Source organism: Nicotiana tabacum, chromosome 15 (assembly GCF_000715075.1).
Source record: "Nicotiana tabacum cultivar K326 chromosome 15, ASM71507v2, whole genome shotgun sequence".
Taxonomy (NCBI): Eukaryota; Viridiplantae; Streptophyta; class Magnoliopsida; order Solanales; family Solanaceae; genus Nicotiana; species Nicotiana tabacum.
Genome location: NC_134094.1, coordinates 3730136 through 3743518, shown reverse-complemented (window position 1 = coordinate 3743518; position 13383 = coordinate 3730136). Strand labels below are relative to the sequence as shown.

At 36.8% G+C, this 13383-nt stretch overlaps 1 protein-coding gene across 3 annotated transcripts; it reads left to right on the top strand.

Annotated features, from left to right (window-relative positions):
• The first annotated feature begins 459 nt into the window (after positions 1-459).
• Positions 460-7358, top strand: LOC107806132 (uncharacterized). Of its 3 annotated transcripts, XM_016630239.2 has the most exons (15): positions 460-863; positions 2015-2405; positions 2495-2620; positions 2700-2804; positions 3376-3931; positions 4190-4230; positions 4337-4405; positions 4484-4584; positions 4692-4770; positions 4853-4951; positions 5035-5103; positions 5184-5233; positions 6518-6599; positions 6737-6831; positions 6932-7358. In XM_016630239.2, the coding sequence occupies exons 1-15, from the start codon at positions 475-477 to the stop codon at positions 7047-7049; spliced, it is 2370 nt and encodes a 789-aa protein (XP_016485725.2). In that variant the 5' UTR covers positions 460-474; the 3' UTR covers positions 7050-7358. The 3 variants fall into 3 exon arrangements, with proteins under 3 accessions (XP_016485725.2, XP_075088038.1, XP_075088037.1); XM_075231937.1 differs by lacking the exon at positions 6737-6831 and having other exon boundaries at positions 6932-7105; XM_075231936.1 differs by having other exon boundaries at positions 6737-7105.
• The last annotated feature ends 6025 nt before the right edge of the window (positions 7359-13383 follow it).

The window sequence follows — 13383 nt, the reverse complement described above, 5'->3', positions numbered from 1 at the left end:
TCTCTTAGTATGAACAATTATAACTAATCTTTCATCTGTATAAATTTGGTGGAGAGGATTATTCGGTACTGGGAGGTAACAAATACTCTTTAAAATAGTTAAACTATGTGCAAGCTGGTCCGGACATTACCGTAATTAATAAAACAATCCAATTAGTGTAAAGATTAACATAGTGTATAGAAGTTAATTAGAATAGAAAAATAATTTTCACTAAGTTGAAAGGCTTTTTCCATTTCTCTTCTCCACGAATCAGAGAACATAAACTTTTTTTTACTACCAATTCTACCCTTTAACTTGACTTATAGTAATTTTCATTAATTGATACTCACTCGTCCACCGGTTAACAGCTGATAGCTTCACTTGGCCGGCGAAAGCCACGTGGCAAACACCCAATTGTTCCACGTAAACATTAAAAAAAATCCAATTTTTAAATCAAGAAACTGACACTATCCAATACTTAAAAAAAAAAAAGTTATGGCCACCTCAGTCAGAATTCAGAACCCACATGCTCATTTCTCACCACCACCGTCACCACCACTTCCACCACCGTTTCCGGCCGCCATGCACGGTGGAGCTGCCGGCGAAGAATCAAACTCTGATCTTAATCAAATCTTGGTTGAAAAATTCTACTCACTGGAATCAAGTTATAGGAAACTTGTGGAACAATTCAACGTGTTATATCAAGAAAAAAATAAGAATAGTATTGTGAATATGGATTCAGATGAAAAATTAACAGATTTTTCAGCTGAAATGAGGTTATTGCCTGGAGTTTTCTTTAGTGGGAGTCCGTACAAAAACGTGTTGAATTGCATGGGTCATGCAGTTCACGTTAGTAGAGCTGATTCTGGGGAAATTATTTACTGGTAAGTAATTAACAAGTAATTTACTTTTAAATCTGATCATTTCTTTGCACTAATTCTAATTAGTGATGTTTCTTTTGAGCTGGGGATTGTTGATAGTTGAATTTATGATTGATAAAATGAAGTTGACTTAGATGTAGATTTACTTTAAAATTTGCTTCTTTTGTGTTTATATTTAGGTTAAACAGTGGCGGAGCTAGGAATTTATACTTCAAAAAAGTCTAGAATAAATTTGATAGAATTTTTCCTCATATCAAGGGGATTCAATAGAATGAAGTTGACTTTGAGATAGATTTACTTTGAAATTGGTTCTTTAACTGTTTTTAAGGCCATCTAAATTATCAAATCTTATCTATTATTGTAAAGGAACGAATTTAGGGTATTTAATTTAACTGACCCTAACTAGTTTGGGATTGAGGTGTAGATCATTGATTGAAACTGTGGCATGGTAGCAAGTAGTAAAGCAATTAGGCACCACTATTGATTATATATAGTTTACTCTTTCACATTTATCATCTACTCTCTAGCCGAGGGTCTATCGGAAACAGTCTCTCTGCCCATAGACCCCAGACCCCACTTGTGAGAACTCACTGGGTTTGTTGTTGTTGTTGTACTCTTTCACATTTACCACTTTAGCTAAAGACTAGTTCGAGTTAAGGTTAGGTTGTTGTTACACTTACATTAGGTCTAAAATGTATAAGTGTGGGATTTTGAGAATACTACTTTTCTTTTAAGAGACAAATTTAAAATGATAGTGGAACAGAATGGGCCCTGGTATCGGAATATATAGAGGATTCATTTCATCAACCAAAACTAGTTTGAGACTGAGTCATAGTTGATTGATTTATTGACTCCGGCCAAATATTACGATTAGGAACTAAATCAAACAGATCTCTGCTAATGTTTTCTGTTAGTCCTAAAGTTCAAATTCTGCACTTTGGTTTAACTCACTTTGTCACAGAGGAATTGTCCTACTTTTTAAAGGGGGATTTAAGGGGAGGAAGTATGCTGAGTGGGATGGATAGGCAGAGCGAGAAACAATTTGGTTTATGAAAATATTTTTCCATAGGCTTGATGTTAAATCCCCTTCATATCTCGGGGCTCTTGTCTGTTGTGAGGTAGTATATTATACAAAGGAAATTCTTCTCATGCAGGAATCGATTTGCTGAAAGACTTTACGGTTATAAAGATCATGAAATACTTGGACAAAGGTCCACTGAACTGCTTATCTGTGAAGAATATCATGAACTGGCTAGGATTTTCATGGAAAATTTGAGCTGTGGAGAATCATGGTCGGGTCTGTTTCCTTTTAAGAAGAGGTCCGGTCAGATTTTCATGGCAATGGTGACGAAAAGCCCATTGTACGAGGATGACGAGCTTTTTGGTGTTATCACTGTTTCGAATGACGCGGCTTCATTTATTAATGTAAACTCCAGAAATGCAAGTATCCATGAGGATAATGCTCAACCTGGCGCACGAGGAATAAATTTCAAAAGGATTCAATGGCAGCCACGGCTACAAATTGCATCGTCTGTTTCAAATCTGGTGCTTATTATCGTGTTATCGTTGCCCTTCATAAACATTTTGGTCTAACTTTTTGAATAACTATTCTTTGTTTTTTCCTGATTTTTCAGGCTTCAAAAGTTTTCTCACTGAAGCGTGGAGAGGATACGTGCAATGCATCTGCAGATGCAAGGGACAGAGATCAGGCGGATTTAGACGTCAAAGAAGGGAAACCGCTGAAGCCACCCAGAGCACCTGTAAGTGTGAATTCATAGATGGTTTGATTGCTTCTAATTAATTGAACGGGAACTTTATGAGGTAAGATTATCATTTCAGGCGACACGGCTGAGTTTCAATTTGCTCGGCGGGAAGAATAAAGCTAATGCAGAGAGCTCTCAGAAAGATGAATCTACATTCGACATTGCTCAGCCTTCCAAAATCGTAATTTCCCATTTCTTTAAATTTCTGGAGTAATGTCCATCTCTTCCTCTTGGCTTTATCTTCTAGGCTTTATTTAATTCTTTGAAAAGATTGGGTGGCAATTACCTTCAAAGTCTTGTTGCGGCTGATTTGTGCTAATAACATATCTGTTAAGGTTTACTAGAGTAGTCATGGAATGATCTAGATGAAATTCGAGAACCGGTCATTAAACTTTTGTGACAATTTGAGTAATTCCTGTGCGCTCTGCAACATGATAAGATCAGTGATAACTGAAACCAAAAGAACGGAATACGAGGGGGGGGGGGTTACTATATTACAGCCTTTTTTCAGAGAGGGGATGAATGTAAGGATCAAAAGGAAAAAGGTTTTCGTGGTAGGAGAGAGGAATACGAGTGCTCTCGGAGATCACAACTAAGTAAGACTCAAGAGGAATTAGAAGTTAAAGACAAAAGTGTAGGCATCTTGTGTTGAATGAATAAAAGAATGAAGGTCCCAATAAAAGTTTTGATAATTGTATGTGTTATATGATTAAAGCTGGATGTTATTTCTAATGACTGGTTTGTAATTGTAGGCAGCAAAGGTTATGTCAAAGCTGAACATTGCAGGATTTGGGCACCTTGGTAAAGAGAAGGGTCAACACAATGGGGATGACAATACTCGTGTTAGTGAGGATGTAGCTGAACCATATCCGCCAACAGCTTCAGACGCTAAATCAAATTGTTGTCACTTTGGTGATGAATATATTAACCTCCAGAAAAACCAGAAAAGAACTTGTTTTGATCCGGGAACAATGTGTGCCCCTACAACTGGGCACGATGTTGTAGAGGGTCCAAGTGGAACCTTCTCAAGGAACTCCAAGGAATGTCCCGAGGCATCTAAAATTCCTGAGCAGTATCCGGGATCATGTATGAATGATGAAGAGCTTAAGCTACAACTCGGGAAATCAAAACTCTCAGAGCTGGAAGATTCATCGCAGCAGCTTTTAGAATGCAAGCAATCACCAAAGTCAGGGGGGAGCGTTGACAGCCGTGGAAGTTCATCAAACATAACTGAGAATGAGTCAAGCTTGATAGTAGATTGTGAAATCTTATGGGAAGATATTAGCCTAAAGGAGGAAATTGGACGAGGTAAAGTAGAGTAATCTCATCATTTACATACGTTTTTTTTTTTGGGAGCTAATGTGTCATTGGACAAATATGTTTTTCAACAAGCAGCTCCTTTCTTGAACTTTCGTACGCTTGTCCACTCATTGAGTCATTGTATAAATTTTAAGCATAACTTTGCAACAAGGGCAGAAATCATTGCCTGAATTAAGTACAATGGAAACTCTTTGCATAAATTATCATCATATAACGCCGAGCATTTTGTCCTTATTTTTTATTTAGGTTCATATGGTGTTGTGTATCATGGAATCTGGAACGGATCGGTACGTCTCTAGCTCAAAAGTTTTCGTTTATGTTCTGAAGGTTAGTGGAATAGTATGTCAATTTTGGAAGTATATAAATTCTTAATTCTCTCAAAGTTATCTTTAGGATGTTGCTGTTAAGGTTTTTTTCGGGAATCAATGCTGCGATGAAACATTGCTCGAGTACAAAAAGGAGGTATGTGATACTAGCAGCTAAATGGGCACTGCCTTCATAGGACATAAAATTTTAATCTACTTTCACCATGTTTTTCAGATTGAAATAATGAAAAGACTCAGACATCCTAACGCGTTGCTATTCATGGGGGCCATATTTTCTCAAGAAAAACCTGCTATCGTCACCGAGTTTTTGCCCAGGTAATGAACTGAGTTACTCCCACGAGGAGATTTTCGTGAGAATATGTATATAAAACTGGACTGGCAATTGGCAAATGATTGACGACACTTCTCATCACGTGTTTCAGGGGAAGTCTTTTCAAAGCGCTTCACCGAAATAATAAGCCATTAGACTTCAGTCGGCGTCTTAGGATGGCCCTCGATGTGGTGTGGTTTTTGCTTGAACTCATCAATTTCCTTCTCTAATATGTTTTCCGTGTGACACTTGACCTTGTTCAATTGACTCTAGGCAAGAGGTATGAATTATTTGCATCGCCGAAACCCACCTATTGTACATAGAGACCTGAAATCTTCAAATCTGCTTGTCGATAAAAGTTGGACCGTCAAGGTACTGATTGCTGAATGGATGCTTCAATTTATTATGAGCGAAGCCCTTTAACTAGACAACTCCACTGATAATTTTTTTCTCAGGTTGGAGATTTTGGCCTATCAAGATTTAAAGATGCAACCTTTCTAACATCAAAATCTGGGCGAGGGACGGTAAAAGATCTTTTCTTTTGCCCTATTCGTATGGTCACATCAGATAAAGCTTATCCCTTTACCTGTCTGTTTCACTATAGCCGCAGTGGATGGCTCCTGAAGTACTTCGAAATGAACCTTCAACAGAGAAGTAAGTTCCCAAACATTGCTTGCGCAAGCTTCATCAAAAGATTAAATATTTTTGCATCCGTTAGTTTGCGTTGGTGACTAGCTTATTGATCTGATGCTCAATTGCTTGTTGAGCTTGAGCCCTTTTCCATTTGTGCCTTTTTTCCAAAGAATGCGTTTAATGTAGGATGGCAAAAAGATATAACTGTAGTCGGAGATATACGGGAAACACCATTACATTAAATGTGAATCTGTCGTTGGTCCTATAGATCGATAATAGGGGGGTATATTTGATTGGTTCGGGATTAATTTCAGTTTAGTATAATAGACCATGTATTTAAAAAATGCAACCAATAAACATAAGACTATTGTATTCGTCCACTCTTATTCTAATCTAAGGGTACTAGATAGTTGGGTATAAAACAATAAAATAACAAAAGTAAAGAAAATAAAGAAGAAGCACAAAGGGGGAAAAAAAAAAAACAGAAATGGCTGGTAGCATAAAAAACAGCATAAGAATATACAGTCTATATGTACTTAAGGGGGAGGGAAGAGACTAGCGTGAAAATTTAAGTAATTGGCGTGAGGGAGATTCAAACCTTGGTTACAACACACAAAACGACTTGCAAAACCTCCTCCCAACCAGTGCACTGACGAACACTTTGTGTAAACAGGTACCACTGTTTCTATATTACTATTTCCTGTAAATATTTACATGTACATAGTAAGTTCTTCTTGAAGTCCACGGGGCCCCTCACTGGACAACGTAGGTCCGCCTCGGTGGTAGGAACCATTTTATCTGTTGAAAACATAATTAAGTAAATAAAGTGTATTATCTCTAACAACTTAAGCTTTTAGATGAGATGGTCACACACTTCAACTTGGTATCAGAGCAGACAGAGATACTGGGTTCGAGTCTCACTGCCACCCAATATTAAAAAGAATTTTCACGTGCTTGGCTCATTAAAAAAAAAAAAAAAAAATCAACCCCGCACGTGAGGGTGCATGTTGAAGACATAATTAAGTAAATAAAAGTGTGTTCTCTGCAACAGATAAAGCTTTTAGATGAGATGGTCACACACTTCAACATTATCCTTGTGAGTATAGTGTTTCCTGGTACCAGATGTTGCTTACAATGCAGGATTTTTTCTTTTGTGTGAATATGTTTAAATTGCTCTACATGCTACTATCAGTTACCACTAATAGTTTGGCTGAAACCTGGATCATATACTTGGACGAGCTTCTCATCTTTTTCTGCATTTCAATTGCAATGGCTTTCTGATTGATTGCTTCTGTTATCGCACAGATCTGATGTCTTCAGTTTTGGTGTGATCCTATGGGAATTAATGACTGAATCTATACCATGGAGCAACCTTAACTCTTTTCAGGTGACTCTCACTTTTACCTCTTTGGTATTTGCAAGCGTGAGCATGCAAGTGTTGATAGGAAGTTGTCTAATTAAAAGTCCTTTGGGTTCTCTTCTTAGTGGTTACTATTGGAACCAATGTAAGTTTTGTGCTTAAAGGTTGTAGGAGTCGTCGGATTTATGAATCGTAGATTGGAAATTCCAGAAAATCTTGATACTCGAGTTTCTGCAATCATCCACGATTGTTGGCAAGGGTGCTTTTTCTCTCTCATTTTTTTTGATCGTTTATGTTTTTTCATTGAAGTATGCAAATACAGAACTCGGACTAAACCTTGGTTTCTCTATTACAAACAGCAATCCAGCAATCCGTCCATCATTTGAAGACATAATTCAAAGGATGACGGACATAATTCTCTTGTTTACAGGGTTGACAGCTAGGAAGAAAACGGCCATATTATCAAACATGATTTGACAGGTTACTACACATAACAACTTATATAAATTCACTAGTCCAAGTGAATTCATAAGGCAGTGCAACTTGTTTTTCTCTCTTTCACAATCTTTTCTTGTTTTAAAGTTTTGGTTAATGTTCTCCATTTACCCCTGAATGTGAAGGGTTTGTGTTTGAAGCATGTATAGTCCATAGCCTCCTTAGGAAAAAACAGTGTAAAGATTATATCAAAGTCAGCTGATCCTTTAAGTCTCAACTTTGAGATGATGTATTAACTTCTACCCTATTAAAGAGCTTTGAGATGTTGTATTAATTATTGGCATTTTTGAATAGTGGTTGTTGAAATTAGTTATGTTAGTTGCAATGTATTTTTGGAGCACTAAATTCATATTTACTCAAATGTTTTTTTTTTTTGTCAATCATGCGCTTCACTTCAAGGAAGTGTGCGCTCCAATTTATACGGGAAGTGGGGTTTCTGGTTGCTGACGGGTGAGTAACGCATAAGAATCTTACTCGGGCAACTTTATGTAAGGCAGAGTTTGGTTTTTTTTGGGTGATAGTGGAAAAGATGACAGATAAATCACCCTTACTCCCACTCTACAGAACCGTACATGATATCAAATTCCGCGGACTTTTTCACTTTTGTGCACTTTTCGCTCTTAAAACATTGTGTCTGTCTTTGAATCAATATATTGAGTTTGTGGCCATAGAATTGAAAAGCTGATAGTTGTGGAATATCTTTGGCTTTGTATTCTTGATCATCAATCAAAGTCAGCAAAATTGAATCAGTTTGGGAGCTCAATTCGTATTGCCTAGTTTGTTTTTCTTGAAAAAAGAGGGGCGGTCAGGGCACTAAGCTCCCGCTATGCGAGGGGGTCCGGCCATCCGGAGAAGGGCCGGATCATAAGGGTCTATTGTACGCAGCCTTACCCGGCTCTTGCAAAAATACAGGGTAAGGTTGTGTACAATAGACCTTTTTCTTAAAAGTAACAAAAATAAACATGACGTAGAATTGTATTAATCTTGAAATAAAAAGTTATTTTGAACGCTATTACATTGGCATATAGGCAAATTTTTTTGTAGTAAACTTGCACCTTGTGCTACTAAAGGCATCCCCTCCTCGCAGTAAAGCAGATGCTAAAGATACAGAAGTTAGAAGTAATTTACAGAAATCATTTAAATCAAGATTACTTTTTTAAACTTACAATTTTTACTTGAAATTAATTCGTATTGGATTACAAAATTAATCAAATTAATTGTTCTAACAACTAGTCATGACCAAAGATCATGAATTTTAAATCTTTTACAGAAAATTGTCCCCTATTTATTAATTGCTGATCTACCAGGCAGTCTTCAAGAATGTCGCCGCAGTACATTTTTTGAAAGGGGGATTATTTTAATGTTCAGAGTCGCAGTTTGAAATTGATTTTTGAGTGTTCCAAGTCACTTTTTATTTGAATTCCTATTCAAAGGAAGATTTGACTTTTTTTATTATTGGTCCGTGAGAACAGGAGATTGGATAAGGAATTCTGTTGACCAGGGAGAAGGTGTGAGGCACTCCCCAAATCCCGTGGTTCTAGCACAGTTGCTTGACTGACTTAAACTTGGCTTGAATTAATTTTGGATAAACTGTAATTTATTTGATTTTTTATGTTTTGCCTATGTCCTCTTTTATTGTTGATTATTAGAAATGTTAAAGAATTATTTGGATAATATTACGTTGTCATAACCACGCTACGCAAGCGAATGTATGATCAAAAATAAAAATAATTAACTTAATCATAATTGCGCCTCACAAGCGAATCTGAAATCATGACAATCAATTATTTGTATTAATTTTGAAAATTTAATACATTTTTGCTTGAGAAAATTAATTTAAAAAAATGTTACTATCACGCTACGCAAGCGAATCCGCGATTATAGAAAGGGATTAATTAAATTAGATATTAATTAAAACTATTGGATATGGTATAAGATTACTGAATTAATCATCACGCTACGCAAGCTGACTGAAAAAGTTAAAGCGTGCCTACTAGTAGCCTAGCATTCTACATTAATTATTTAAAGATGATTAAGTTATTGAGTTATTAACTTTAAAGGAAATTTGACTTTTAGTGAATCCACTTGAAACCTTAGCTAAAATTAAACAACTCATTTTTATTTTTGGTTTAATCATTTTACAATTATCTCAATGACCCAATAATGTGCGGGAAAATAGATTAAGCACCACATAAAGTAGTTAATGTGATATTTAAGGAAATAAAATATTTTCCAATTGAACCAAAGTTCAAATATTAAGAATTCCTAAAGCCAATGTCTTAATATAAAAGAAATGCTGCAAAAAAAAAACTTTCTTTTAAATATTAAATTCACTTTAACAATACGATGAACTTTAAGAAACTCGACTCAAAAAGTGGCTAAACATGCTTCCAATTGAACATAATTATTTCCAAGAGGAAAATAATTGCTGAAATTTTTCCCTTCGGTTGTCTATTTTTCTGATGTTCCCCTTTAAGGTGAAGGAAGACCTCCCCTTTTATAAGAGATGAGTGCCTAAAAAATGGTTCAAAGTTCGAACTAAAAATCTGTCCAAAATAATGAGAAAGGACTGTCAGTTTTTACCAAAATCAAACAAAAAGTAGTTGTACTTCTAGCATGCTTCAAATAGTAAAAGCAAATCAAACATGTACTCTACACACTTTATCAACAAATAGCTGAATTCAAAACTCAAACTAACCAAACTATGGATTGATACAGCAGAAACAAAACTTAAAAGGTAACCGAACTAAGTATTCAAACAAATTAGATTGAAATCAATTTGATTTGTGCAAACTAACATGAAGCGACTGAGATAACAAACTAATGCACGAAACAGAAACTAAACTAGCATCGCTAACTATCACACATGATTAGTAACAACTGAACAAACGACTAACAAAAAAAAAAACTATTCAACTAATCTTTTTGGTTTTTCATGAAACTAACATAAAGACTTAACATAGAGTAACAATTAATCAAAATAAAGAAAATTAAACTAAAATACAAAACCAAACGGGAAAAAAGAAATTAAGAAAAATGAGGGAAAAGATTGAAGCATACCGAACAATCTGAGGTAACGGGGGCAATGAGATAAGGTGGGACAACCGACTCGAGCACCCTTTCTTTGAGCTAAAACACCAAGGTAACCAATTCTGGTGCATGACCGTCGTGGTGAATAGGTAGCTTTTGGATGGTTATTCGGTTAGTGGCCGAAAATTTCAACAAAAAGGCGAAAAAGGTGGCAGCTAGGGTTTACTTTGGATCTATTATTTATGGGATTTGGTGGGTTATGAGGAACACGGGTTGGGGATATACAAAAAAGAGGAAAATAGGAGAAAATAGTGCAACTTAGCGGGTGATTGGAGCCACCAGATGGTGGCGGAGCGGCGGCGGCACTGGTAGTAGGTCGAGGTGAAGGGGAGAGATTTTGAGGATTTGGACGAGAGGGACGGAAAGGGGGCGGGGGGGATAGATGTGGAGATAGTGCAAATTTGGGGTGGTTTGGTGGTGAGCCGCCGCCGTGGGGCGATTTCTGAGCCGTGCTACCGTGGAGAGGGGCGGCGACAGCGATATATGGGAAAGGGAGAAAGAAGAAGGGGCTCTAGGATTTGGGGTTATGGGAGAAATTGGGAAAAAAATAAGAGCCATTAGATAAAAGATGGATGAGATTGTTCTCTAAGTCACTAAGTGAAATGACTCCGTTTGATCTTAGACTCATCTTGGACGGGGTAAGCCGATTTGCCTCAAATTTTGGCCCAATTTGGATGAAAAATAAAGAAGCCCAATCCCTTGAACCTCATAACAATTAATTAAACTAAAGTCTAATTCAAAATCTATAAATACACACATAATAATCCTAAAAATTATAATGTAGAAGAAAAAAGAATCAAAAATTAGGCATTTATAGCTGTCTCTCTTCGCTCGAGAACATGAAAATTTTTCGTGCAAAGATAGTGAATGTCATGACTAATTTTGCTCATATATCACTCAAATGAAAGCATTTCTTGAAAAAGGTGATCGAACCTTATTTTCGAGGTTGCCTACATATCCTTGGCTTTAAACGAATCAGGTCTGTATAACTCTGGAAAAATTTTGGTAGCTGGGACTACCGGACACTGGAGTTAAGACTGTTGCTGTTGTTGTTACTGTTACTTGCTACTTTTATTGTTACTTGTTGCTTACATCAAATGAAAAGAAAGATAAACCTACATATGTCTGCAATCTAGGAGTTACAAAATCCCCATCTATGTGTCTTATGAAGTCAAATCTTGATTCTTGACTTGCTCATTTGTGTTGACCTTAGATTGAATCTTGATATTCTACGAAGAAAATATCACAGCTCATTCTCAACTGCTTGCTTTCCTTATGAGAATTTGAGAGGATGAATTTTGAGAAGTTGGGTTGCTGACTGTCACGACCCAAAATCCGACTAGTCGTGATGGCACCTAACCCAACCCGCTAGGTAAGTTAATTATCAACTATCCAATTTCAATGAATTTAATAAGGCAACTAATTAAAAGAAAATATATGAAACCAATACATTTTCCCAAGAACTGGTAGTACAAATCATGAGCTTCTAAGAATAGAGTTTACAAAGCTGGTATGAAATAAATACATCATCTGTTTGAAAAGTACATATACAGAGTTTTATGAATCTAAGGCTACCATGAACAAGAGACAACTACAACCGGAACTCATGTACATCTTCAGATCCAGCTCCCGACGAACGCAGCAACATCAGCAGCTAACATCTGCATGCAAGGTGCAGAAGTGTAGTATGAGTACAACCGACCCCATGTACTAAATAAGTAACAAACCTAACATTAGGTTGAAAGTAGTGACGAGCTTGTACTAAGGTCGGGTCCATTACCAATAACCAATAACAATTCATATCAACATAAAGCAAGTAACAAAGAAGTAACCCACATATAAAATGCTCAGCTTAATCATGATTTCTGATAACAATTCTGCCTTTCCAGTGTGTCAGTAAAAATCCAAATTGTTTACCAAAAATATAAGTAAGTTTGAAAACAGTAATTTTTCCCAAAAATCCTTTCAACAATGATAAGATGTTTTATTTTCTTTCCAGATAACCAGTGAAAAATGCATCACTATTCCCATATGCCAATATGTGTGAGAAGTCATGAATGACGTGATACCGTACAACATGAGGATAATGCATCTCTATGCATGTATATCAAATGTGTATGTCAATGCGATGCAACCCAGTGATAAAATCATATGCATACTCTCAGAGTATCATTTCAGTAAGTCCTCCCAGTCACTCAGTCCTCATAGTCAGTCAATCCTCCCAGTTACTCAGTTCACACAGTCACTCAGTCCTCTCAGTCACTCAGTCCTCCCAAGCGCTCGACACTCGACACTCGCACTTAGTAGGTACCTGCGCTTACTAGGGGTGTGTACAAACTCCGGAGGGGCTACTTCAGCCCAAGCTCTATAATCTGCACGGACAACTCACATGATGCACAGACAACTCACATGCTATAGTATCAATATCTAGATCCGCACGGACAACTCACGTGCTATAATAAGCCAATCTGGCCTGCTGCAGCGGGCAGCCCGATCCCATAATAATAAAGTATATAAAGCCAATATGGCCTGCTGCGGCGTGTAGCCCGATCCCATAATTATCCTCACAATCAGGCCCTCGGCCTCACTCAGTCATCAATCTCTCCAGTCTCTCGGGCTCATAATGTCATGAAAATAGCCCGAAAATGATGATATGATGTATCAATAAATAACAACAGAGACTGAGATATGATATGCAATGAAACAAATATGACTGAGTATGAATTTTCAATTTAAAATAAATAATTCATAGCAATATGACCTCTGTGGGTCCCAATAATACTGGCACACAGCCTCAACATAATTTTTAATATGATTCTCAGCTAAATTTCTTCAACACATAAAAATGCATGGAAAATGCCAAGATTATTTGACTACAAAATTCCACGGAACAATTACGTCACGATTTCTATGTTGCACGCCCACACGCCCGTAACCTAGCATGTGCTTCACCTCCAAACAATTCACATAATACGTATATTCAGGGTTCATACCCTCAGCTCCAAGATTAGAAGAGTTACTTACCTCAAACAAGTCGAATCTAATATCGAGCAAGCTAAACAATGCTCCAGAAATTCCATTATGCGCGTATCAACTTCCAAACGGCTCGAATCTAGTCACAATTAATTTGATTCAGTCAATACCAATTATTATAATTAATTCCATAAGAAAATACTAATTTTCCAATAAATATTGCCCGTGGGGCCCATATCATGGAACCCGACAA